Source organism: Gadus morhua, chromosome 22, assembly GCF_902167405.1.
Source record: "Gadus morhua chromosome 22, gadMor3.0, whole genome shotgun sequence".
NCBI classification, from domain to species: Eukaryota; Metazoa; Chordata; class Actinopteri; order Gadiformes; family Gadidae; genus Gadus; species Gadus morhua.
This window is the reverse complement of record NC_044069.1, coordinates 6,616,760-6,642,902: the sequence shown is the minus strand read 5'-3', so window position 1 is coordinate 6,642,902 and position 26,143 is coordinate 6,616,760. Positions and strand designations below refer to the sequence as shown.

General features: G+C 51.8%; 1 protein-coding gene across 1 annotated transcript in view; it reads right to left on the bottom strand.

Annotated features, from left to right (window-relative positions):
• Nucleotides 1-22,803, bottom strand: part of nfatc1 (nuclear factor of activated T cells 1) — a 37,985-nt gene extending 15,182 nt beyond the window's left edge. The window contains 19 exon segments of the mRNA XM_030347713.1: nucleotides 132-241; nucleotides 1,671-1,711; nucleotides 2,074-2,080; nucleotides 5,219-5,270; nucleotides 5,272-5,357; nucleotides 7,287-7,459; nucleotides 11,026-11,141; nucleotides 11,143-11,175; nucleotides 11,177-11,230; nucleotides 15,308-15,384; nucleotides 17,077-17,190; nucleotides 17,193-17,236; nucleotides 17,659-17,719; nucleotides 17,722-17,755; nucleotides 17,758-18,484; nucleotides 18,531-18,601; nucleotides 18,603-18,728; nucleotides 18,730-18,785; nucleotides 21,334-22,803. Of these exon segments, the coding sequence (XP_030203573.1) occupies nucleotides 132-241; nucleotides 1,671-1,711; nucleotides 2,074-2,080; nucleotides 5,219-5,270; nucleotides 5,272-5,357; nucleotides 7,287-7,459; nucleotides 11,026-11,141; nucleotides 11,143-11,175; nucleotides 11,177-11,230; nucleotides 15,308-15,384; nucleotides 17,077-17,190; nucleotides 17,193-17,236; nucleotides 17,659-17,719; nucleotides 17,722-17,755; nucleotides 17,758-18,484; nucleotides 18,531-18,601; nucleotides 18,603-18,728; nucleotides 18,730-18,785; nucleotides 21,334-21,442 (2,091 nt within the window). The 5' untranslated portion in view covers nucleotides 21,443-22,803.
• Nucleotides 22,804-26,143: the final 3,340 nt, after the last annotated feature.

Genomic DNA, 26,143 nt, shown 5'->3' with positions numbered 1-26,143 from the left:
GGGGGGGGGGGGGGGGGAGTGGTCAGGGGTCAGCAGGCTAGACAGTTGGCCCCCACGCCTGCGGTGAGCTATCTGCTACAAGGCTGACAGCGGGGGCCGGCGGCGGTCCAGGCGGCGCTCGTCAGGCAGACGGATAGCTTCCTCAGCGGCCCGCCGACAGGGCTCCCGTCGGGGCCCAGCGTGCGCCGGGGGCCCCCGGTCCACACGGGGAACAAACCGAAACCAAAACCGAAACCGTCACCTGACAACAGCCGATAACGCTCTGGTATACAGGGGGGTTTGGTGTTTGAACACCGTTTAAACGCGCACCACTTTATAAACACACCGTACTGTGCGTCTAAACGATTGCCACTCTGTAACCACGGTAGGCTGGCAGACTTCTACGCTAAACTACAAAATGTAACCCCTCTATGCTACCGCAACCAAATGTCCAGCACATAACCAAACGATGACTACTCTGCACTTTGTTATTCTCACAAAAAGACACAATGATTTAAACTAGGATGAATAAGAATGCATCTCTAGTGGATCAGACACTCGCCTAAATCAATGAACGAATCAGCAGTTAACTAAATCATTACATTTATCCAATACAACAGAGACTGTGTTCTAACGTTTATTTAAATAACAGTTTTGGAGACAGGAACACCAACACCTCCAGCCTAGCCATCCCCTGACCTCAGAGCTGAACAAAACCATCAGGGCTCCGTTTAATTTCCCTAATGGAGCCAAGAGGAGGAAGAGGAGGAGGAGGGTGTATCAGAGACCGCATCTCCTGGGCAGAGAGACAAAGAGCCAGAGAGACAGATACAGTGAGACAGAGAGAGACAGGGACAGAGAGAGAGAGAGACAGAGAGAGACAGATACAGTGAGACAGAGAGAGACAAGAACAGTGAGACGAGAGAGAGACAGAGAGAGAGAGAGAGAGAGAAGAAGAGAGAGAGAGAGAGAGAGAGACAGAGAGAGAGAGAGGGACAGGGACAGAGAGAGAGAGAGAGAGAGAGAGAGAGAGAGACAGAGAGAGACAGAGAGAGACAGAGAGAGACAGAGACAGAGACAGAGAGAGAGACAGAGACAGAGACAGAGACAGAGAGAGAGAGAGAGAGACAGAGACAGAGACAGAGAGAGAGAGAGAGAGAGAGAGAGAGAGAGAGAGAGAGAGAGAGAGAGAGACAGAGAGAGAGAGAGAGAGAGAGAGAGAGACAGAGAGAGAGAGAGAGTGACAGTCAGACAGACAGACAGACAGACAGAGAGAGAGAGAGGGAGGGAGGGAGAGAGGGAGGGAGGGAGAGAGAGAGGGAGGGAGAATGAATGGAGGGTCAGCCTGGGCCTGGTTCAGATTACAGTCTGATGTCTGATGACTCTGCAGTGATCTCTATTGAGCTAGCTGGGCCGCGGGGCCACGGCCTCTCAGAGGGCGGCCGGCTCTACCAGGGGGAGACGGGGAACGGGACGTGGGGACGACGGGGGACAGCGTACGGAGGGCGGGGTCATCAGTCAGTGATGATGACGGGACATTTCCTCGCTGTACTTTAGACGGCTCAAACCTCAGCGTGCCGGATCGCCAAGTTCCCCAACGTTCGACTGTTAATTAAGCCTTGGGGCGCGAGGAGGGGTGTCATGCAGTGAAGACCTTTGGGGCTGCAGCAGTGATTAAGGGCCCTACTGACATAACGCGCTGGACTTGACACAAGGGGAGAGCGGGGGACGGCTGGGGGGAGAGGACAGGAGGTAAGGGGGTGAGACAGGTACACAACGGACGAGGGTGGAAACTGGTTAGCATCAGTAGGACGACGAAGGGAGCGAGCAGGCTGGTGTGGTTGAGGAGCGGGACGGTGGTGAGTCGGCGGGTGGGGTTACAGATCTACAGCAACACAGGGCAGGGTAACCGTTGGGAGGCGAGACAGCCAATAGCGTGCGAGGGGAGATAAACAGTTTCAGGGGAGAGGGGGGGGGGGGGGGGTGGTGGAGGGGTGAGACAGGGAGCAGAGGAAGGAGGGACGGAGCGAGGGGTGAGACAAGGACGCGCGCGGGGGGGGGGGAGGGGGATTGACTTCTGTGTCAACATCGCACATGTGTCCTGACGCCCGTAAACACACGAGGCACAACAACACAGAGGGTTCCTTTGTTCTCCCAGAATGCCTTCTGCTCGCCCCACTGCTGCCCGTGCCTCATGGCGGTACGGGAAGTCTTTATTGGAAAAAGAATTGAAAGGAAAAATTGGTAAAATAGAGAAAAGGGTTCGGCTCTGCGGAGCAGCGGAATTAACCACACCGGGTTCACGAGCCAATCATTAAAGCCTCTCTCAGACCGCTGCTCTGGCACGGGGCGGACAAACATGGCGAAGGGCGGGGGGGGGGGATCGGTGTGGTTTATGAACGAAAAGGAAAACAGACTAATTTCATTTCGGTGAGAATGAGAGAGTCGTTCCTTTGGAAATCCGAGCCCGGATCCGTCCGTCTCTCCATCGGTCTACTCTATCCCACCATCTACCATTCATCCATGCATCTTTCATTCATCCATCTACGTATACATCCATCATCCATGAATTTATCAATCCATCTGATCGATCTATCTATCTGTCTTCTTTGATTTAAAAAGTAACTAAGTCATCTTAAAAACAGTGATCTTGTCTTTCCTATCCATATTCACAACTTTCTATATTCTTATCTATCCATCCATTTATTAATCTGTCCATCGTAGGCTATCGCCTGCCAACCGGATTCGGAAGACGGAGGCTTTGAGGTGACCTTGGAGGCTTTGAGGTGACCTTGGAGAGCCGAGTGGAAGGATAGAGGGACGGACCGAGCGGAAGAGAGCAGGAGGAGGGGGAGAGGAGGAGAGGAGGAGGGAGAGAGGATGAGGGGGGAGAGGAGGAGGGGGAGAGGAGGAGGGGGAGAGGAGGAGGGGGAGAGGAGGAGGGGGGAGGAGAGGAGGAGGGGGAGAGGAGGAGGGGAGGAGGAGGGAGGAGAGGAGGATGGCGGGAGGAGGAGGGGGAGAGGAGGAGGGCTAGTTGCTGTTGGAAGCCTGGCCTCTGGGTGTTTCCATGGTCCTGTTGCCCAGGGAACGTGGAGCCGCTGCCAAAGACGGGAAGCCCTCGTCAAAAACAAAAGGGCAAACACACACACACACACACACACACACACACACACACAACACACACACACCCGCAGACACATGCATATAGAGACGCACGCACAGATTCACAGACTCACACACCACACAGAGGACATACAAACACACACACACACACACAACACACACACAACACCACACACACACACACACAACACACACACACCCGCAGACACATGCATATAGAGACGCACGCACAGATTCACAGACTCACACACACACACACACACAGAGACATACAAACACACACACACACACACACACACACACAGACACACGCACCTGCAGACACACGCATATAGAGACACACGCACAGATTCACACACACACACACACACACACACACACACACACACATCCACTGCTGGACAGCAACACAGCCACCCACACAGGCCCCTGGCTCACCACTACCACTTCGGGCCCCTAGCCGGAGGGGCCCCTAGCCGGAGGGGCTCCTAGCCGGTGGGGCCCCGAGCCGGGCCTCCCCCCTCTGGAGCCCCTGGGCCCCGGAGGCAGAACACAGCAGAACTATTGATGCCAGAACCTTGAGGAGCTATCGAGTGGCGACGCTGGGTTAATGTCTTCCCCAGTTCAGCGCTAGACTAACAAACACACAACGCACAACGCTTCCGTTTGGAAGAAAAAAACAACACACAAAACCAAAACACAAAGCGAAGGGTTTCCGGGATTTGGACGCAGTTGAGGAGAGGGAGGATAAGTGTGTTGTGATAAACAAGCTCAGTGGCAGAGGGACAGGGGGCGTGTCTCTTTAGCCCCGACAGGTGGACCAATCGGACGGCTTCCCCCGGGCCTGCGAGCCAATCAGGGGGTCACGTGTGGAGGCCCTGCCTCACGTTGCTCCTCTGAAGCTAATCAAGGAAATTGGTGTTTGTAAACGGGCCCCCGCGTCAACATCTGTCGGGCCGCAGACACAGATGACTTCAAGACGGGGAAACAAATACCCGGAGAAGGCATTACACACACACACACACAGACACAAGCACACACTGCCATGCGCGCACACACACTGCCACCGCACACACATGGCCAGGCAAACACATACACACTGCAGTGCACGAACGCACACTGCCATGCGCACCCACAAACACACACACATTGCCACCGCACACACACTGCAGTGCACGAACACACACTGCCATGCGCACCAACACACACACACCAACACATTGGTCTACATGCATACCGAGCCACACCCACAGACACACGCACGCACACACACGCACTAATAAACACACACATACAGACCACACACACACACACACACACACATATACTGTACACACAGGCAGACCCACACACACACACACACACACACACACACACACAAACTGCACACAGACAGACACACACACGCGCACATGCACTTCTACACAAACACACACACACACGCTGCCTTTGTGATCCATTCCTCTGCGGAACAGGCAATGGAAACTTCTGGAAATGTAAATCTACTGGGTTAAAAATACAGCGCATTAATGTGCACCACATGTGGTGCTCCGGCTCGACGGAGGATATCTTGACGGTGGAGAGAGGGAGGAGAAGGGGGGAGGGGGGGGGGGGGTCCTGGGGTTCCTCCAGTGAAGGGAGGGAGGGAGAGAGGGAGACACACACACACACACACACACACACACACACACACACACGCACAAAACGCCCACGCGAGTGTGTGCAGATGTGCAAGAGAAAATACCGCCGAAATAACAGTGTGGGGAGAGACACACACACACACACACACACACTAACTGACGCAGACACACACACACTCACACACTGACGCAGACACAGTCGTATGCACACGCACACTGACGCAGACACACACACTGACAGACACACAGATGCAGACACACGCACACACACTGACGCAGACACAGGCGCACCCACACAAACACTGACGCAGACACACACTGACAGACACACGCACACACACACACACACATATACGCACGCACGCACGCACAGATACAGATTCATGCAGGACACACTCATATATACTAATGAGAGCACACACACAACACACACCAAACTATTCAGAAACTAACACACATAGAGAGGGGTTGCCTACCTGGGCCTTTCTCCACAAACAGCACCTTGGAGTCCTGCTGGAAGTTGTGTCCCGCTCAGGAGCATCCTTGGCCCCGGGGGCCACACAGGTCTCAGGCTCTGCTTGTCCACCAGGGGCAGCTCCTGGGCCGATCTCTGGGCTGGGGGAAGAGAGCGGGGCAATTAAAATAGAAGGTGAGGGGAGAGAGAGGAGAGAGGGGGGGGGGGGGGGAGGGAGAGAGAGGGGGGGGGGGAGAGAGAGCGAGGGGGAGGGAGGAGAGAGAGAGAGAGAGAGAGAGAGAGAGAGAGAGAGAGAGAGAGAGGGAGGGGAGAGAGAGAGAGAGAGAGAGAGAGGGGGGGGAGAGTAAAGTAAAATATAATAAATATAGAAATTTAGAGAAAGAGAGAGGGAGGAGGGAGACCAAGAAAGAGTAAAAGAATAAACCAAATATTAAAGAGAAAGAAACAGTGTGAGAGAGAGAGAGAGAGGAGAGAGATAGAGAGAGAGAGAGAGAGAGAGAGAGAGAGAAATAGGGGGAGAGGATGAGGGGGGAGACAGAGAGAGGCAAAAATACATCAATAAGGAAAAGAGTCTGTGTGCGTGAGAAAGAGTTTAGAAGAGAAAGAGACAGAGTAAGAGCGTGAGAGCGAGAGCAGGAGTGAGAAGGATCAATGCGGTGGCTAGGCAAACAGTCACCCACTCCCCATGCTAACCGGGAGCATCCAGTGATTCACAGGCTAGCTCTCCTAGCTAGATCTTAGCCAGCTCCAATTGCATTGTCCTGTAATGGACCTGTCTCCGTGCCCTAAATGAGAGGAAAGAATCTTCATTCCCCCTTTCAGTTGGGGATTCCCTTTCCAATCACCGCTATTATTCGTCTGTTTTTATGTCATATTCTCTCTCTCTCTCTCTCTCTCTCTTCTCTCTCTCTCTCTCTCCTCTCTCTCTCTCCTCTCTCTCTCTCCTCTCTCTCTCTCTCTCTCCTCTCTCTCTCCTCTCTCTACTCTCTCTCTCTCTCTCTCGCTCTCTCTCCTCTCTCTCTCTTCGCTTTTTTCGTTGCGAAAGTTAATACGACCTTGAAAGTTATCTTTTTCGCTATCATAGACTCTCTCCAGCGTGTTGCTGCCAAGAAGACCAGCTGTTGGCGGAAGAAGCGCTGTTATGTGAAATAAGATCCTGACTCACTTGATGAATAAGGTGCATACGGTAAAGATTATTGAAAAAAAAAAAGTTACGATTGGTCTTTTATTTAATGCTGGCTTAGTAAACATTAAGCATTTTTATCCGTGAACTCATCCTCCTTCTTGGCCCAGAGACGGACCTTTCCCCCTCTCCATCCGGTCCGTTCTTAGAGACAGATGCAGACCACTAAAGAAATTAAACTTAAATTGGGTTAAAAAACGATTTGCTCAGTGGCAAGTTTTCAACAAATAAAAACAATGGTTTATTTCAAGTAAGCTGAGCTCATTGTTGAACTACTGTCTCTGATCTCGCTCAAGAGACTCCGTGTCAATGGCGTTCCTGGCTGCCAGAGCCGCGCCGAGTAGGTAAATCTGCCTGGACTCGTCCCACTCTACTGCCGGGTCAAATGGAGAGCAACAGAAAGTCAATGGTGCTGATCCAGAGAAAGAGCCAGGTCGGCCAACAGCACTAAACAGACACACGAGCGCCAAGCGAACACGTAGCAGATGTGGCGGATCAGATGTTCCTCTTCAGGCTGCTAGCGATTTCAAAAGGTTCAGCAAAACTGTTTTATCAGTTGATTTTTGTTTTTCTTTGTTTGTAGAACTGAACTGTTTTATTCATTTTGATTGTTTTTTTCCCCCCCCGACAGTTATTACAAAAAACATTTAAAACAGTTTAACGTTTTGCAGTTTTTAAATCAGTTTAATGTTTTATTTTTATTGTTGAGTTGAATCGTTTAACTGATTTATTTGTTTGGTCGTTTTAATCGTTGGAGCGTTGTAATTGTTGAATAGCTTTGATTGTCGAATTGAATCGTTTGAATAGCATCACTGAAATACAATCCCAGAATTCAATTCTTATATTATTAGAACTTTTTTCGCTCTGTGTCAGCAGACCTACTCACAGCACTCGATGGGATTGGACGCCACCTGGAGCGACAGCGTCCTGCCGGTGGGCTGGTTGAGGTGCACGCGGAACACCATACGCACACGCGTGTTCTTCCGTCCGATGTCCGTCTCGCCCTTCCGAAGTTCGATGTCAGAATTACGAAGCTTCAGGATTCCGGCGCAGTCGATTCTGCGAAAAAGCCGAAGAAAGGGGTTTCGAGTTAGCAAACACAACATCATCTGGCTGGGTCAGAATTCACTTTTCCCACCCTAGGAATTAGATGGATCACTAACTATCCCACTCATCCCGGTCGCATTTGTCCGAAAAAAAACCCCGAAGTCAAAACGTCCCTAATGAAGTTATAGTCCTAGTACATTTAAGTCATTCGTCAACATCTTATTAACGTCCCAATAACACCACTCCCTGTCCGCACGGTCAGACTGTAACATTCACACTTCCAGCGTACTGGACTTTTCCCTCACCAAGCTACTTAATCCACCACACATTCCTCCTAGCTATGATATTAACGTCAACTGTAGCACACTGTGTGACACTCCCCAGCCTTTCTCCTCCAGTCGGCTCCACCAGAGAGGCAGAAGCCTTCAGGTTGTTTGAGGCAAGCAGCTCCAGATGTCGCCTGCACGGACCCACGCTAGGCTGGGAACTAACCGGGACATTTCATCGCTATTTAATCATTTTAATACTGCAAAACGTTGTGTTGACTCAAGGCCTTCAATGAGAAACAGATCAAATTTTAAGGAGGGCGCGGGGCATATTACAAACTGTGAATGTTTGAACGTGGCAATGTTTCTGGGAGGTTTCCCCGGGTTCAAGGTCATGGGTCAGGGGGTTTCCCTAGGACTAGAGGGGGTTCGGTTTGAAGTTTATTGTTATTATGATGTACAACTCTCCTGTCTCCTCAGGTTCTGAAGAAGAACAGACGGCGGGTTAGCCTGCTGTACACAGGGCAACGTAGCAGAAACAAAAAGCCAGCTGCGGAGCCTGATACCATAAAATAGGCATTTTGTTTCTTTCTGAGCTGCTGGTTCTGCTGAAACCTGGAATGGATCTGAACTGTCAACCGCAAATTTTTCTATTAACCCGCGACCATGGTGGCTAAATACAGAGGAGTAAAAAGCACAGGAGGTTCTCAACTGAATGTGATTAATACCAGGCTGTATTTCTGTTCTGCACCTAAAGCCGTCTTCCTAACTCACGACAAACTGGCCATTTCAGCAAAATATCCCCACTTTTCGTACCACCTCGTTAAAACGTCCCACACTGTCACAACAGAAGACGTGTCAACATGAATCAACATCAGAGCAGCAACGCCGATGTCCAGTTTAATGAGTACCCTCGGGGGGGAGGATTGAAAGAAAGAGAAAGAGAGAGAGAGAGAGAGAGGTTAGAAAGAAAGAGAAAGAGAGGTTAGAAAGAAAGAAAGAAAGAAAGAAAAGAAAGAAAGAAAGAAAGAAAAGAAAGAAAGAGAAGAGAGAGAGAGAGAGAGAGAGAGAGAGAGAGAGAGAGAGAGAGAGAGAGAGAGAGAGAGAGAGAGAGAGAGAGAGAGAGAGAGAGAGAGAGAGAGAGGGAGAGAGAGAGAAAGAGAGAGATACACAGGGAGAAAGAGAGAGATACAGGGAGAAAGAGAGACAGAGACAGAGAAGGAGAGCAACCCAATCCCCAAATGAAGCAGTTATATAAGTGTGTCTGTGTGTGTGTGTGTGTGTGCGCGTCTGTGTGTGTATATGTGTGTGTGTCTGTGTGTGTGTGTGTGTGCGGGGGGGTGCACGTTATGTGTTACATCCATTAAAGAGGAGAGAAAACGCTGAGTCCAGCAGACTGCTACCGGCTGCTGGCCGCGGCCCAGACCGGGCCCAGGCCCCTGATGGAAGCCCTGTGGTTCCCTAGGTAACCTGATCCCTCACACCCACGAGATGGGAAACCCACCCCCCCCCAGAGTACAGAGAGCAGGAGACAACACACACACACACAGACGATCACACACACACACAGACGATCACACACACACACACACAGACGACCACACACACACACACAGACGATCACACACACACACACACACACACACAGACGATCACGCACAATCACACACACACACACACACACACAGACGATCACGCACAATCACACACACACACAGACGATCACACACACACGATCACGCACGATCACACACACAGACGATCACGCACAATCACACAGACGATCACGCACAATCACACACACACACACACAGACGATCACGCACGTGCGCACACACACACACACACACACACACACACACACACACACACACACACACACACACACACACACACACACACACACACACACACGATATTCCTCACATCAGCATGCGTTCAGATGTGGTGCTAGCACGCACAGACACGTATGCCTGAGATTTGTGCACGGGACACGCGGAAGGAGAGTGGGATGACCTGGATCGGATCACCCAGAAACACGTCAGCGTAACAGTGTGGGGACCCGGCTTTGTGGGGACGGCCCCAAGGCCTGCGGAGAGGGCTGCTTGGGAGAACTGGCTTGTGCATTTGTAGGATGGACATAGGGCGACTCGCGAGCACACACAGAAACACGTGACCACTGATCGTGGGGACCTCATCGTGGCTCCTGGGAACCATGGAGGCATGGAGGGCCGGGCGAGGGGAGAGAGAAGCTGCTCTCCGACAGCGCTCTCAGGCTCCTGCTTGTGCATTTGTGTGTGACGTCGTGTGACACACAGAAACACAGGGATGTTCGACCCACGCAGATTATATCTCCACGGGCTTTTCATCATTTCCAGTCGTCATGGACAAGCCAGCTTATGAGATTTGATGATTTGATGGTTACTTTCAAATCCGGACTTCTGCTTATGCAGAGGTCCGTAGGCCGGGTACGCGGTCCCTCCGATGCGGACCCATTCCCGGAGACACTGCTAAAAGATTGTGGGCTTGCGCGACCCCCCAGACCCCCGCTGAATGTGGTCCGATTCTGGTTGGTTACCTCAAGGAAATGCAGACTAATGGATCCCTCCATTAAATGTCCCTCTCATAGAGAAAGAGAAAGAGAAAGAGAAAGAGGGAGAGGGAGAGGGAGAGGGAGAGGGGGAGGGGGGAGAGAGAGAGAGAGGAAAGAAGGGAGAGAGGAGAGTCGGGGGTGAGAGAGGAAGAGTTGGAGAGGGAGGAAGCAAGGGAGAGAGAGAGAGAGAGAGAATAAAGAAGACTCAATGTGTTTCTCTTACAGTTTCTTAATGTTGTTTTCTCTCCTTTATGACTTGTTTGCGCTATTAACGGAGTTAACGCAAACCAATTTTAACGGCGTTTTTTTTTTTTTTTTTTTTTCTTTGGCTCAAAACAAAGAAGCAATAGCCTGTGTATTCAAGGCAGTATGTTTGTATGTTCATCGTTTAATTGCACTATAGGCTTTTTTTTTGTATCGTCCTGTTTTGATCAGTATATGCCAACGTTGTTATCAAAAAAAATCATTTGCACAAGGCAAGCCGATGCACTTCTCCATGTTGATAAGAGCATTAAAATGGGAACAATTAATGGGACAAAGAAATCAAGGGATACATAGCATAGAAAAAAGATTTGCGATTAATCGTGAGTTAACTATGACATTGATGCGATTAATCGCGATTAAATATTTTAATCGCTTGACAGCACTAATCTTTTTATTGGATGGCCCTGCGAGACGCTGATGCCCTTATGTTCCGCCCGTGCCCTCAGGGTACTCACAGGGCCCGCATGTTGTTCTCCGGCAGCAGGGGGATCTCCAGCACCTTGGTGCTGCTCTGCAGCGCCTCGTGGCTGGGCGTGGACACCGTCTTGCCCGTGATGCGGTGCACCTGGTTAGAAGGCGTGGGGCCGCAGCAGCCGGTCGTCGGCCGCTGCCGATGAAGAGCTGCAGCGTCAGGGGCTCGCTCTCCATGTAGCCGTGGAGCTGAGGCCGGGGGAGAGAGACATAGGAGGGGAGGAAGGATAGAGAGAGGGAGGGAGGGAGGGAGGGAGGGGGAGAGAGAGAGAGAGACGAGAGAGAGAGACAGAGAGGGAGAGAGAGAGACAGAGAGAGAGAGACAGAGACAGAGAGACGAGAGAGAGAGAGAGAGAGAGAGAGAGAGAGAGAGAGAGGGAGGGACGAGGGGCGAGAGAGAGAGAGAGAGAGAGAGAGAGAGAGAGAGAGAGAGAGAGAGGGAGGGACGAGGGAGAGAGAGAAGGGAAGTGTGGAGAGAGGGCAAGGGGGGGAAAAAGAGTTAAAGAAAAAAGGGAGAGAGAGAGACAGATAGTCACGGTTAGTCACTCCAACAAACAAAAAACAGCACATCACCATCTAATCAACAAACAGTCACCGTTTGGTATAACGTCACCACTTCCTCCTGCAGTTTGACCCACTTTACGTCTTAAGGAGCGGACCCCTGAAACCCGTGTGGTGGGGGGCCTCAACAGTAGCCCCCCACGACCCCGCGGAGCTCAGGAACCCACCCGGAACAAACTGCGTGTGATTTGTGAGGGCAGCGGTGACCGGGGACAGGCCCCCCCCCTCCCGTCCCCTCTCTAACCCGGGGCGAGACGAGGAGGAGGAGGAGGAGAAGGGGGAAGAACATGGGTGTGGGGGGGGGGGGGGGGGGTGGAGGGGGAGAAGGATGTGGAGGAAGTGGAGGAGGAGTGAGGAGGAGGAGGAGGTGGAGGAGACAGAGGAGGCAGAGGTTGAGGAGAGGGGTAGAGGAGGAGGTGGAGGAGACAGAGGAGGAGGAGGAGGAGGAGGGGGGGTCCCAGGCACGGAGCTTCCCCTGATCTCCATCAGTAAACCCGGTGAAAGGAGCCCCTGCAGGATTTGGGGGTTGGAGACGGTTCAGGGAGCGTGTTGCTGGAGCGGAGCTGAGCGGGCCGTGCACAGCAGCTCCCCTGACAGCTCCCAGAAGCCCCGGCCCCCCGGCCCCCCGCCCCCCCCCCCCCCCCAGAATGACATCAGCCACCAGGCGCAGCCAGCAGCAGACTTGAACCGGAGAACTGAAGCAATACTGAGAGCTATGTGTGTTATCCATACACGGTGACAGGTGAGGAATAGAGGGGAAGGGCGGGTCGTGGGGGGGTGCCTGGGTAGGCGGGTGAGGGGTGTGTGTGTGTGTGTGTGTGTTGTGTCTGTGTGTGTCTGTGTGTGTGTCTGTGTGCTGTGTGTGTGTCTGTGTGTGTCTGTGTGGTGTGTGTGTGTGTGTGTGTGTCTGTGTCTGTGTGTGTTTGTGTCTGTGTGTCTGTGTGCGTGTGTGTGCGTGTGTGCCTGGGTTGGGTCCTTGTATGTCAAACAAACATGGTGGTTTCGTAAAAAAAAATGTAAACACAAAACTGTAGCCTGCTCGCTAAATTCATCATCGAGATCCTGGCACGAAAAATAAATACAATAAAAATAAATGAAACGAATATAAATAAATAAAAAAAGGACCACTGTTTCTATCACTGTCTGTCCTCGGAGCGCGGTGGAGCGAGATGAGAGAAAAATCTCAGACTGTTTACTCATCGACCGTTAGCCCGGAAGCTAGCGGTGGCTACACACACACACACAACACACACACACAAATACACACACACCAAGCCGTTGAAGTGTTGGTAAACTCTGTCGGGGCTGATGGTATAGAGCTGGCCATCCCATAATAACATTGGAGGAGAAGCCCAAACTGGTGATTTGGAGGCGGGCCGTAGCAGCGTCCTAGCGCAGTGTGTATTTGTGTAAGAAATGGTTAGCTGCCTAGCGATGCTGTTTGTTTAGGCAACAAGGAGGGCGTGGCCGCTAGCGAGGTTAGCTCGTAGGCTCGGAGCCGGCTGTGTTTATTGGTGAATGTGTAATTCAGGTGCAGATTACGGATGACCTGCTACCAGTAACCATTCAGACTTGCTCCACAAGAATTCTTCATCTTAAAAATTTAAATTGTACTGTATAAGAGTGAACTTCAGATTTTACACCTACAAGAACAACCTTCAAGGCTTTTCTACCAATTACTCAAACTTTTCATTTTCTGATGACTTTGAATCAAAAGTCTCAATAATTATTTTGTAGACTATTTTTCTCTCATAAATACTAAATAATAAATACTAAATAATAGATAATAATAACATAGATATAGTAACGCAATTATACTCAGAGTTCTGTAGTATGAGTACTATATACACACACAACTGAACTGTGTATAGTACTCGGAGTACTGTAGTAAAAGTACTATACACACCTGAACTGTGTATAGTACTCAGCAGTACCGTCGTCTCAGCACTATAAAAACACCTAAACTGTGTATAGTACTCAAAGTACTGCAGTACGAGTACCATATACACACAAACTAACTCAGAGTCCTGCCGTCTTTCTGCGTGGATCGCCGGTTCTTGGACACGGGCGGTTCAGCGGCCCCTCCTAGGTCCTCAGTTCACGTTATCACCCACCAGAGGAATGCAAAGACTCATGCCAGACGAGAGGAAGAGGAGGAGGAGGACATGGAGAGGAGGAAGACGAGGAGACGGAGACGTACGCGGGGAGGGAGAAGAACAGGGAGGAGGAGGAGAGGGAGGAGGAGGAGAGGGAGGAGGAGAGGGCTATCCTCTCCACTCCTATCTCCTCACCACCCTGAATTCACAGCGAGCCTGCACACACACACACACCACACACACACATTCTTCCAGACACGCACACACCTTCATGCATAAGCATACACACATATGCAGAAATACAAACGCACATGCACTGACACCGCCTTCCAGCCACACACAACACATCCATGCACATGCACGCACACACACGCATGCACCAACACACGCTTCCAGCCACACATGCATTCATGCGAAAACGTGCACACACACAGACACAGACGCACGCACACACACACACACACACACACACTAATATTAAAGAGAGAGAGCAGGGTGGCCTGGTACGATAAATGTGTTTTATTTTTCAACTCGTTCTGCTGAGGGGCGTAAAGCTCAAAGACGATTAACTCCCGAGTTACCCGAGACTAAAGCAGCGTACGCAGAGAAAAGAAACACACGCGCTCACAGCACACACACACGTACGTACTCTCTCCCCCCCCCCTGCTGCAGCCCACAGAGCCCGTACCGCGCACCACGGCTGGTTTTAGACTCCAGGGACTTCAGAGTCACGGCGCCGACTCAAGAACAGAGCGGCATTTCCCTCCCACCGCCGAGGCACCGCTTGTATCGGCCCGCATAGCTGTGGCGTTCCCCTGGGAACGCACCGCGGAACGCTGCCGGAGCGAGGGCGTGTGCAGCAGGAGGCCGCCAGCCACGGCGGCACAGAGCGAGAGCACAGAACAGCCGTCCCGACCCGAGACGGAGGGAGGGAGGGAGGGAGACGGAGGGAGACGGAGGGAGGGAGGGAGGGAGGGAGGGAGGGAGGGAGGGAGGGGAGGGAGGGGTGGAGTTTGTAGCGGCGGTGAGCACACACACAGGGAACAGAAGCCTCCAGAACCGGCTCTCTGGTGCTGTGTAAGAGCGGTGGGCAGGGCCGTGACTCACAGAGTGTTGCGGCTGGGGGGCCGCAACACTCTGTGTGGGGGGGGGGGGGGGGCGGTGCTCGGAATCGGGCGGGATCACAAGGAGAAGGGGAGGACGGGAGGCGGGTAGGGGGGAGGAGGGGACCTGGCCCCCGCAATCTCTACAGTCCCCCCCCACCCGTTTGCAGTATGGGCCCCTGCCAGAAACGTGTGTGTGGTTTTTGCAGCCCCCCCCCCCCCCCACTCCCACCACCACCAACCAACCGCTTCCCACAGGACGTGAAAAAAGCGCAGCGCGGATGATGTCAACCACCGCACACGGGAAAAAACTTTCCTAAACAAAGGGGAGGTCTGTGCATGTGCATCTGGGGGTGGAGGGGCCGGTCCGCGGCGGGCAGCGGCGGCGGCGGCGGTGGAGAGGAGGGGGTCGTCGGAGGGGGAACACACGGCTCTCTGGTTTCAGCGCAGGCTAGCCCCCGACGGCACACTTTCATTAAATCATTAGCACCTAATCAGGCCCGAACAGGGCTCCGGCGGCGCAGGTTGATGTTGGAGCGCGCCACATTGTTTTTGGGGGGGGGAAGGCCTGTGGAGCTGGAGTCTGACGAGGGGGCCGCGGGAGAACCACGGACCTTACGGGGGCTTTCGCGCGCGTTAAACAAAGACCAGATGTGGAGGAGTCACGCTATTCCTGAATATAAAGGCTTTCTGATTTAAGAGTTGTCGTTTTTTTTTTTTTGGTTTCGTCACGACACCCCTGATGCTGCCTGAGAAGACGTTCGATAAGAGGGGTTTTGCAACGTTTCTCGGGAAATCGTCAAACGTTTCGTAAATCTGGAATCGCCGCTTGAAAGAAAAGTTCATCCCGAAAAAAAATGTACTACCTCTTTACTCCCAGGTGGCCTGGATAAAACCTAGTGAACAGACGGGTTTGATTGGTAACATGACACACAGTGACACACAGTGACTGGCTACCTCTCTGTGTAGACTGACATCAGACCTGCACATTATCTCACAGTCTGAGGGAACCGTTCTACCAGAGCAGGAACTCTGCAGCTGGCCAACACTGACCGCCATAGCTCCAGCGGTTAGGCTAATGACTAACACACACACACAGACACAGACGCACACACACACACACATACCCATACACGCGCACTACATCACTATGTAAGTGTCTGCGGCGCAGGCGAAATTGCGATGGAAAAGTTTGAGTCACCGTCGTCTGGAGGGGACGTGACTCTCGAGAGACGGGCAGATACCGAGGTCCGTCTAACGGCATGCCACGGAATTTCATTCAGAAATGTGACAACGCCGCATTACGAAAGACCCACCCGGGAGGGCATGATCTGAAAAACCACCACCGCCTCCCAACGCGTCAGACGCGTCTATTTTAAACACAACAGGACGTCAAGAGGAGACAAAAAAGTGAAGCGGTAAAGTGAGACGCGACCGGGGTTGTTGGGTCTGGGAAGCAGGCTGAGGTGACTGTCTCTGACCTGTGGCACGGCTGTAATACCAGCCCACTAATGGTGTGACCGGTGTGTGTGTGTGTGTGTGTGTGTGTGTGTGTGTGTGTGTGGTGTGTGTGTGTGTGTGTGTGTGGTGTGTGTGTGTGTGTGTGTGTGTGTGTGTGTGTGTGTTTGTGGTGAGAGAGTCACAGGAGAACCACAGGAGAGAGCGATTGAGGAAGAGAGTTTCAGACATAGAGAGGGGCGAGAGAGAGCGAAAGCGAGAGTGAGCAAGTGAGCGAGAGAAAACGAGAGCACCAGAGAGAGAGGCAAAGAGTGAGTGAGGCAGAGAGAGGGACATATGGAGAGCGAGAGCAAGAGAAAGAGAGAGCGAGAGCAAGAGAAAAAAAGCACCAGAGAGAGAACGCGAGCGAGAGAGGCAGAGAGAGAGAGAGAGAGAGAGACAGAGAGGCAGAGAGAGAGAGAGAGAGAGGCAGACAGAGCGAGGCAGACAGAGAGAGAGAGAGAGGCAGACAGAGGAGGCAGACAGAGAGAGAGAGAGGCAGAGAGAGAGAGAGGCAGACAGAGAGAGCGAAGGAGAGAGAGAGAGAGGAGAGAGAGAGAGAGAGAGAGAGAGAGAGAGAGAGGGAGAGAGAGAGAGAGAGAGAGAGAGACGAGAGAGAGAGAGAGAGAGAGAGAGAGAGAGAGAGAGAGAGAGAGAGAGAGGAGAGAGAGAGAGAGACAGACAGCGAGCGAGCAGAAAGAGAGAGAGAAAGAAAGAGAGAGAGAGAGACATAGAGAGAGAGCCACACACACAGAGAGAGTTAAGTAGTGCAGCAGACCTGGACGACCGGGGTGCCCCCCCGCCAGAGCCTTGACGGCCCCCCGGCTCCCCTCGGTCTCGTAGTGGGCCCGGTGGTGGGAGCGCGGCTCCACCTCCATCTGCAGGCTGTAGGCCCAGAGCTGCTGGGCAGGTGCCAGTCCAGGGCGGGCAGCGACGGGCTGGAGGGGGGGAGGAGGGAGGGGGGCGGGGGGCGGGGGGAGGGGGGGGAGTGGAGGTGGGAGGCAGACAGGAGGGATGGGAAGGAAGTGGAAGGAGGTGTATCCTTTGTTATTATTTTTTAATGTCTGGTGCAATAAAGGTGAAATTAGGAAAATTCCCAGTGTACGATTTTTCCAATAAAATAGTGATAATAAAGATAATAAGCGATAACGATACTAAAGATTTACTTGACATATTGTTTGAATTATATACATCACGACTATGCGTTATCATTTAACATCCATCCAGTCAATTGAATCTATTATTTGAATCAACACTACTGTAGCCAACATGGTGCAGGAGGCGTGCGTTCAGAGTGGGACCCCCAGGTGTTCACAACAAGTCGGTGCTGTGAACAGGTGGGGTTCCGAACGCGTCCTACCTGACGTAGAGCTTGGGCTTGGACCACGAGTACTGGTGCTGCGGCACGTCCAGGAACCCCCGCAGTAGCTCTCCTTCTTCAGGGCCAGACGGCCGCACGAGGGGTCCCGAGCTCCCCCCCGGAGCCCGGACCCTCGCCCCCCCGCGGCTCCGTCTTCAGGCTGATGCCGGGGTCCAGGCTGGTCTTGCGGGCCTTGACGGGCACGCCCTCCCCCATGTCGATCACGCCGTCGGTGGTCAGCGCGTTGATGGCGGCCAGGATGGCCGAGTTGGTGTACTGGTTGGTGTTGGGGAGCCACGACTCCTCCGTCACGCTGAGGCGGGGAGAGCCCCGGGGGGAGGGCCCCGGGGAGCCGCCGGGGGAGTACGGGAAGGAGGAGGCGGGCCGCGCCGGGTGGGACGCCGTCCCGCCCCCGTTGAAGCTGTACTTCCTCTTGGCGCCGCAGGGCGAGTTGGGCCGGGACCCCCGCAGGGCCCCCGCCCAGGGGTCCGTCCCGGGGGAGGCGCAGGGCGAGGAGGAGTGGAGCGGGGAGCCGCCGCCGTTGCCCCGGGGCCCGCCGCCGCCGCCGCCGCCGCCGGGCAGGGCCAGGGTGGAGCCCTTGGGGGAGACGCTGGGCGAGGTCCAGGGCGAGTTCTGCGGCGAGTGGTCGTAGTGGTAGGAGAAGCCCGACTCGTAGGACGAGGCGTCCGAGTGGCCGCTGCGCGACGACACGCTGCTGGCCGGGCTGAGGCAGCTGGGGTCCCGGTAGCCGTCGGCGTTGGGGAGGGTCAGCGTGACGATGGAGTTCAGCCGCTTGCCCAGGGGCAGGCAGCTCTCCTCGGCCCCCCCCCTCCTCCTCGTCCCCGCCGCCGCCGCCGCCGCCGTCGAGGTCGTCGTCGCCGGGGAACTGGCCGTACGTGGTGATCTCGATGCGCGGGCTCTCCAGCGCCGGGGCCCCCCCCCCCGTTGGCCAGGGGCCCGCCGGTCGTGTAGTAGCCGGCCGCGGGGCCATCGTCCCCGGCGTCGTAGCTGACGGAGACGGAGATGGTGGGGCTGCTCTGCATGAGGCCGTGGTACTGGGAGGACGCCAGGGCAGGGGCCCCCAAGGGCCAGGAGAGGCTCCACGTTGGGGGTGTAGCTGTAGGCGTCTGGGGGGGGGGGGGGGAACAGAGCAGGCCGCTCAGGACATTTACATTTAAGCCGACGCTTTTATTCAAAGCGCCTTGCAAGAAATACAATTTTTCATAAGGAAGTGAAACAATATATATCGCTGTCGGTACACTAAGGACGTTCATAGAACTAAGTGCCAAGCGCTTACAATCGCTAACATTCCCCGTATGCAACAAGTTAGGAGTCATGTGATTACCTGTTTACTATGATGACTTTGAGCATATTATAACAGAGCAGGCCTACTGCCTCATAGGGCCTAAAAAAAAAAACGTTTGGTTCCGGTTTCGACGCGACCCCCGTCAATTTATGTGCGACCCAAATTATTTTATGAGCTTTTTTTTTTTTTTTTATGCAAACTATAATTACGTTTTTGGTACAAGCACCTCTTCATTCTGCGCAAGGATGAGCGAATTTTCTCGTTTTTAAATGCAAACAACCTACCTATCATTTGCTGCTGCTGGAAAAAAAAAAAAAAAAAAAAAAAAATTCCCTACCTACCCATGACCTCAACTGACAACCAACAGGAACCAACTTTTTTTTTTTTTTTTTTTTTTTTGGCCCAGGTGTCTATTAATCATTAAGAAGATGCTTTACTCCAAAGACACCTACAATGACTTCAGATGAGACCTGTCATCAAGGAGCAGGTAGAGGACCCGGCGCGTCCGGTTTAAGTTTCCCGCAGGTAGGCTGCGAATAGTGAGGTAGGACCCAGAGCCTTCAACTGAGGGGCCAAAACACCTTATAGCCACTATGTTATCCTCCTGGCCCCTGCGACATCAAAACACTTGTTGATTGGCTGGCTGGCCTGTGAGGGGCGTGGCCTGCGACAGCTGCCAGTTGCAGAGTGCCCGCGTAGATTATCGAGGAGGGTTGGTGTCAGAGCAGAGGCAGTGTCTGCAGCGTGTGACGCCACCATGTCCAGGCAGGTCACCGGTCAGCGACTTGCACTGAACCTCCCCCGACAACCGTGTTTACAGCGAGAGAACGCCTGGACACAAACTGCCTTCTGTCGCCCGCGTCGGGCGGCGTCGGAGCCAGAAGGTAACCTCACACTGGGGCAGAGCGGGCCATGACATAACCACCGTAGCTCAACACCTCTGAGCAGTCCGCTGCTCGCAGAGAGGAAGTCAGGTGTAGTTAAGACGCAAATAAGGGGCTAAAAATACCGCTCCTTGCGAAAAAAACAGGCTCTATAAATACCCTCAGGGCAGGGCCAGGTGTTTATTCCACTGGGCAGTGCCAGATTAAGGCCGCTTTTTGCCCACGCTGCCGTGACCTTAACGGTACAAAAAAACACAAAAAAAAACGTAAAGACGCAAACAGACTCGCTTTTTTGCTTTCGTTGGCGAATTTCGCCGTTTTTCCAACAGAACATTAGACCGCGGAGAGGTAGGACTATTTCTTCTTCCTTTTATTTTGATTCTATTTTTGTTCCATTAGGTTTCGTGGAAGGTCACTGAGTGCATTCCAACAGCAACCTCGGGGCCCTGTAAGAGCAGGAGTACCTCTTTATAAAACGTTATACTGTGGCCCCGCCTGAGGTCAGAGCCACACACACACAAATACACACACACACACACACACACACACACACACACACACACAAGGGGACACAGGCAGGACACCAGGGGACGGGAGGGGTTTGTGGTGAGTGAGTAGGCCTACATGAGAGAGAGTCTGGCTCCTTGATATTAAACGCAGATTAATGGGACAGACATCTGCAGACAAAACTGACAGACAGACATAGAGACACACACCACACACAGACACACACACCACACACAGAGACACACAGTGGCTCCTGTCTGCACTCAATTAAGGAGAATTAGGGGGCCCCCTCGACCATAAAGACCACTATTATGCCTATGACGTCAACGTTGCAGTATATGACTCCTCGTAATAAAAGAAAACAACGCATTTTAACATGCGCTGCGTGATACTGTATATAAGACGTGTCTGGGTAAAAGCCTATTATATATTCTATTAATAGATTTAACTGTGGCGCAGGGAATATTACTTAGGCCTACCAAGCCCATTGTAACGGCTATTACATACTTCAAACAAATATTAGCCTACGATTTCTGCGCCACACTAAACTGTAGTCTGCTGTCGTAAGACCCTGTTTATATTTATAAATGAGTTTTTGTTGTTTGTACCAATAAGGGTTAATCGCGTGTCCCACGCCCACATCACACCAATACAAAAGGGAGGGGCTCACATCCACTAGCAATAAACGCTGCCACTGTTTTCAGCCTAATGTACTGACTCAATTTAATTTGATGTACCAATGTACTCGTATGACTCCCGCTCGACTGTGACGCTGAGCCAAGTTCATGAGAACTTGGGGCAAATGCATTGCATGTGTGCGTCTGTGCGTGTGTGAGTGATGAGGCTACCGACCATAACTATTCAACCGAATCCCCGACCATAACTAGAATGACGGCGCCAAAACATGCATACGGTCAGGGTGGCATCCGTTATAGTTCAACCCCATAATAACTGTCCATGTTTATATAGGAGTCTTACCTTCTTCTGCCGATTTCATTTTCTCCTTGTTGCTGGGAACAACTTCTGAAATCAAACTTTGAACGCAGCTAGAACAACTTTGACAGATGTGGACGCGCTTTTTATCCATATAGGGGCGGTTTGATTCCCCGACTGCTCTGGATCTGCTCGCAACGTACAACCGCAGAAAGTGTCAAGAAAGATCCTCGAAAAAATATAAAAGACCGAAAAGATTATAAAAAAAAACAACAAACAATGCGTTCTGCCTCACAAACTAAAACGCCGGCACGACAAAATATCAAGAGACATCATGACTGCGCTGGAGATGACCACTCTTAAAATTACTTATTTATGTCCTTGTTTTTTTAGAAAGGGAATTATGATTCGGTGAAAGGGGATCCTTCGCTCGTGCTGATCTGTGTGACGCACTGCCCTCGCGCAGCGAGGACCCTCCGCGCTTATAAACCCGGGGATCACCATCGCCGCCACGCGCCGCCCCCGACACTGATGACGCATCTTCAGACTTCAACCACCAGATGGGTAAGGAAGATATTTTCTTTCGCTGGGGTTTCCAAAAGCAGAAACAGTCTAATTAGGCACGTCTAGAAATCTGACCCCGGGGGCTAAAGATGCATAAAAGCCTTGAGTTTGACGCTGGATAATGAAATTAAGCCTGGTGAACGTGGGGAAAACATACTGTAAACAGATAAAGGACTATTCCAGTTTAACAGCTTTATGAAGTGGTACGCCTCCCCGAAATGCGTCAAAACGTAAATTAACGTCAGTTAGATTTTGAAATATCTATCGCGCTCATTAAGCAGCGAACGACATTCGCTTGTCTACCCGCCAACATGATTAAAATGCACATGGAATCCCTCCCATGATTAAGATTTAGTGGCGCCTATTCCTCCACAGTTTAACACTACAACTGAGTGGACTTACGCTGAACTACTTCCATTTTCATCGTTTGAACCATTCATGAAAAGTTGTGGACGGTGCTAAGGAACCTGTTGATTTAACAGCCTGCAGCGTGAACAACGCAGTGTTTTGGATGCATGGAGTGGTGAGTATGCTCGCCAAGCATGTCACTGAATCCGGATAAATATAGGCAAACCCATCCAAAAGCACACAGATATTATGTACAAGATCACTTCCTTTTTGATCTTGATATCAACATTTCCTGGCTCTCAACGTTATGATTAAGAAAAAAAAATGTTTTCACTTCTTGGTGACGGAGTATGCCACCATAGGCTTACCAGCACATCATTGCCCATTGTGGTACATGGAGAGGTCTATATACATTCTAAGTCCCACAAGCCTATCATTTGACACGCTTTACCGAACATCTTCACAGAGGTTTCCATAGGCCACTCGCTGTGGTCTGTGTCTATAACCCGACCCCTGCTTTCTCCAGAGCTCGCCACTCGAAGGCGGGCTCGTTGCTATCTTTGGCAGCGAGCAGCATGTTGGCAGTGTGCGGTGGGTTTCTGTGATGGCATTGGTCACATGGCGGGACCGTGACTGGACAGAGGAAATGACCCCCCCCCCCCCCCCCAAACACACACACACTACGCCCCCATCATCTCCTCTCCTCTAGCATCTCGGTTCTTGTACTGTGAGGTTTTTGTCCAATGTGTTGGAGAGTAAAGAATGGTTTAGGCTGATTCCTCCGTGGAGCAGACACAGTGCACAGTATGACGCTCCGAGACTAGAGGTTAGGGTGTTGGTTTTTTAAAGAGAGAGTGATCCCAATAGAGCCTTACCATGAGCATGACTCACAGACAAACAGACACAGAAGCTGTCTGTCTGGACCCATAGGTGACAGACGGACAGCCCTGGTCTTAATGGTTCTGCCTGACAGCCTGCGTCATCAAAGGGGGACAAACACCTTTGCAGCCACTTATCCCCACCACAATGTCCAGCCCCTTACCCCCACCCCCACCCCCACCACCTTACCCCCACCCCCCACCACCTTACCCCCCCCCCCCCCACTGCGACCCCCTTGCCCGTCCAGTCGTCACTCTTGGACCTCATGGAAATCTCTCACCGTGTTGGGGGGGGGGGGGGGGGGGGGGGGGATGCTAGGGTCTGAGGCCTGTGTGTGTGGGGTGGGATGAGGGAGCGGCGAGAGGGGGAGATTGCGGTCCAGCTATGTGTAACTGAAACATGTGTTGCAATAAACACACTTCCCTCCTCCCCCCCCTCCCTCCCCCCCCAGGTTCCCAGCCTGCAGTTAATAAATATCTGCACCAGTGGTGATTGGCACACGAGGGGCCGTCTACGTCAGGGGCCGCTATGGGGCCCCTGTGTGGCTTTTCCGTTTTCCATACCAAAGGACTGTTGCCAGTGAGTTGACGACGCCATGGCAACACACCACCACCACTGCCGTCGCCGCCGCCCGTCCGGATGGGGCGGGGTGGGCCAGAGGGCTAACGAGAGCTAGCGCGCTACGCTAATGGCGAGCTTGGCTAGCCGTGGAGTGATGGGTTTTACATGCGGAGGAGGAGGTGACGGAGTTCGCCTCTATTGTTCAGAGTTCCGGTTCCCTGCTGGTCATGCATTCCCCATGAAGGAATCATGTTCTTGGTTTTAAATAACTACTGGATCTGTTAACCAATGCACGATGGCACATGGTGTTAGTTCATTCCTGTGTCCACACTGATTTAGTCGGAGTGGCACAGAACGGGCAGAATGTATACTTTTTTTGACAAAGTACCATTATTGAAATGTCCGATTCAAAAGGGGTGATGCTTGGGTTGCCAACGAAATGTTTTGTTTTAGTTTTTGGTTTTGCCCGCCCCCCCCCCCCTCTGTGGATTCGCCCCTAATCCTACAATCCAGCATCATAACTCAACCTATATCCTATTATTCCATACAATATCAAACATCTCGCCACACGTCAACACAACATAAACACAAGAGAACAAGCCATGTTTGACGGGTGCCCCCCCCAGCTCCAGCACTCTGTCTGGCCGTGACGTAGTGGACGAGCCTGCGTTTTGGAAAGTTCTGATCGCCGCCCCAGGGCTCCCCTCAGGATTTGCTTATTTAATCAAAAACTGAAACGGAAAATAAACTTTCTTCCAGGAATCAACAAAATTACCCCCTTGGCCACGTTCCTCCCCTGTCTGACCGCGGCTCAGAGAATCCGGCGTGACGATGCCAACTGAATGTCGGATGTTGCATTACCCATAAAGCCTTGCAGCGACGCGCCACGCAGAGTCCTGGTGTGTGAGTTTGAGCAACGGTCAGTTGGGGTTAAAGAGAGTCGGGGAAACGTCTCTTCATTCTGCTTTCCTTTCCGCTGTTCCTCCTGCCCTTCAGTATAAATAGAGACACAGGGTTATATACACTCTAACACAGACACACACACATAACCATGACAGAACATTGGGCAATTTTGAAGCATGGTCCAAGAGCCACCAGTGACCGATGCATACACAGCCAACACACACAGAGAGTCACACAGTCAACATACACACCCACACTCCACTTCCCCTCACTTCCAAGTCACAGACATGGGCTGCTGAGGGACCAAGTCAGACCCAAATATTTGTTCTCTTCCGGTCACTGAATCACCTGTTTGTCTTGGGTCAAAACGGAGCAAGAAGGAGAAAGAACTGCATCACTGTGTCGCTCTGTGTGTGTTTCGACGGTAAGTCCGGGGTCTGAGGGGAGTGTAGTGAGAGCATAGGAGGGGGAGTATGGAGGAAGGCCTGGGCCTGGACTCCATTGGCCTCCGAACCAACTTTGACCCCATGGATCACTGAAAGCCATGGTTCTTGGTTCGATTCCCAATGTCATACCTGCAGGCATCCTTGAGCGAAATAACCCAATTTCTAGCTGCTTCTTAGTTCAAATTAAGCAGCTTTGAGTGCTACATTACTGAATGGTAAATGTAGAGTTCTTGAAGACCAAATTATAAGTAACAATACATTTCAACAATAATCCCAGAGAAAACCGCTGGAAACATAAGAACCTATTAGACATAGTTTCAGATTATTCTGGCAATGGATAAAACATGAATGAACAAAACCGACACAGAATTTGGACCCAGTTGCACTCAAACAAGTTTGGAAACGGAAGGCGGATGCAATCTTCGAGAAATATAATATAATTTGTTTTGGCCGACGTGGAAGTAAATTTGTGGTCGTGTCCTCAGACAAAGAACAAACATGTGAAAACTGCTCCGAGAAGTTAAGAGACGTCGGAAAATCCAGCTCAGCTTGGAATCAGTGATCGCAGTAGTTGTCAATATCGCAATTCTCTGATTAATTCTAGCAAAAATGAAATGTTTATATAGTGCAACCTGTGTTTTGAGACGTTCTCTTATCAGGGAGTGCTGAATGATGTGGGAGCAGTCCTTGGGTGAGTTGGCGGACGTGGGGGAGAACAGTGAGCGAGTAACCCGATCTGAGCTGGTCGTGGCGTGATAATTCAAACGGGGTGCTGCGTGGAATCTTATAAAAGCAGTGGGATCACCAATCCAGCGAAGCAGTTTAGCAACGAGATAGCATAATGGCATAAGGACCGGCCTCCAAAAATACTAAATAAAAAAACACGAAGGAATGACTCAAAAAAATGAAATACTAATTTGACAAATTTTCCTAACATCTCAAGTTGCCTCTCTTTAAGTGTTTATATTTTTGTATTCCAGCTTTATGTCGGTGAATCTCCCCCGAGTCAAAAAGGGTTTAACAAAAATCCATTTTGTTTCTCTTGTGTTGCTCGGTGATCATGCAGGGGGGGAAAAGTACCAGGATTCATTATTTACTATTTAGCAGATACTTTTATTCCAAGCTTGTGTCTAAGAGAACTCAGAATCAGTCTA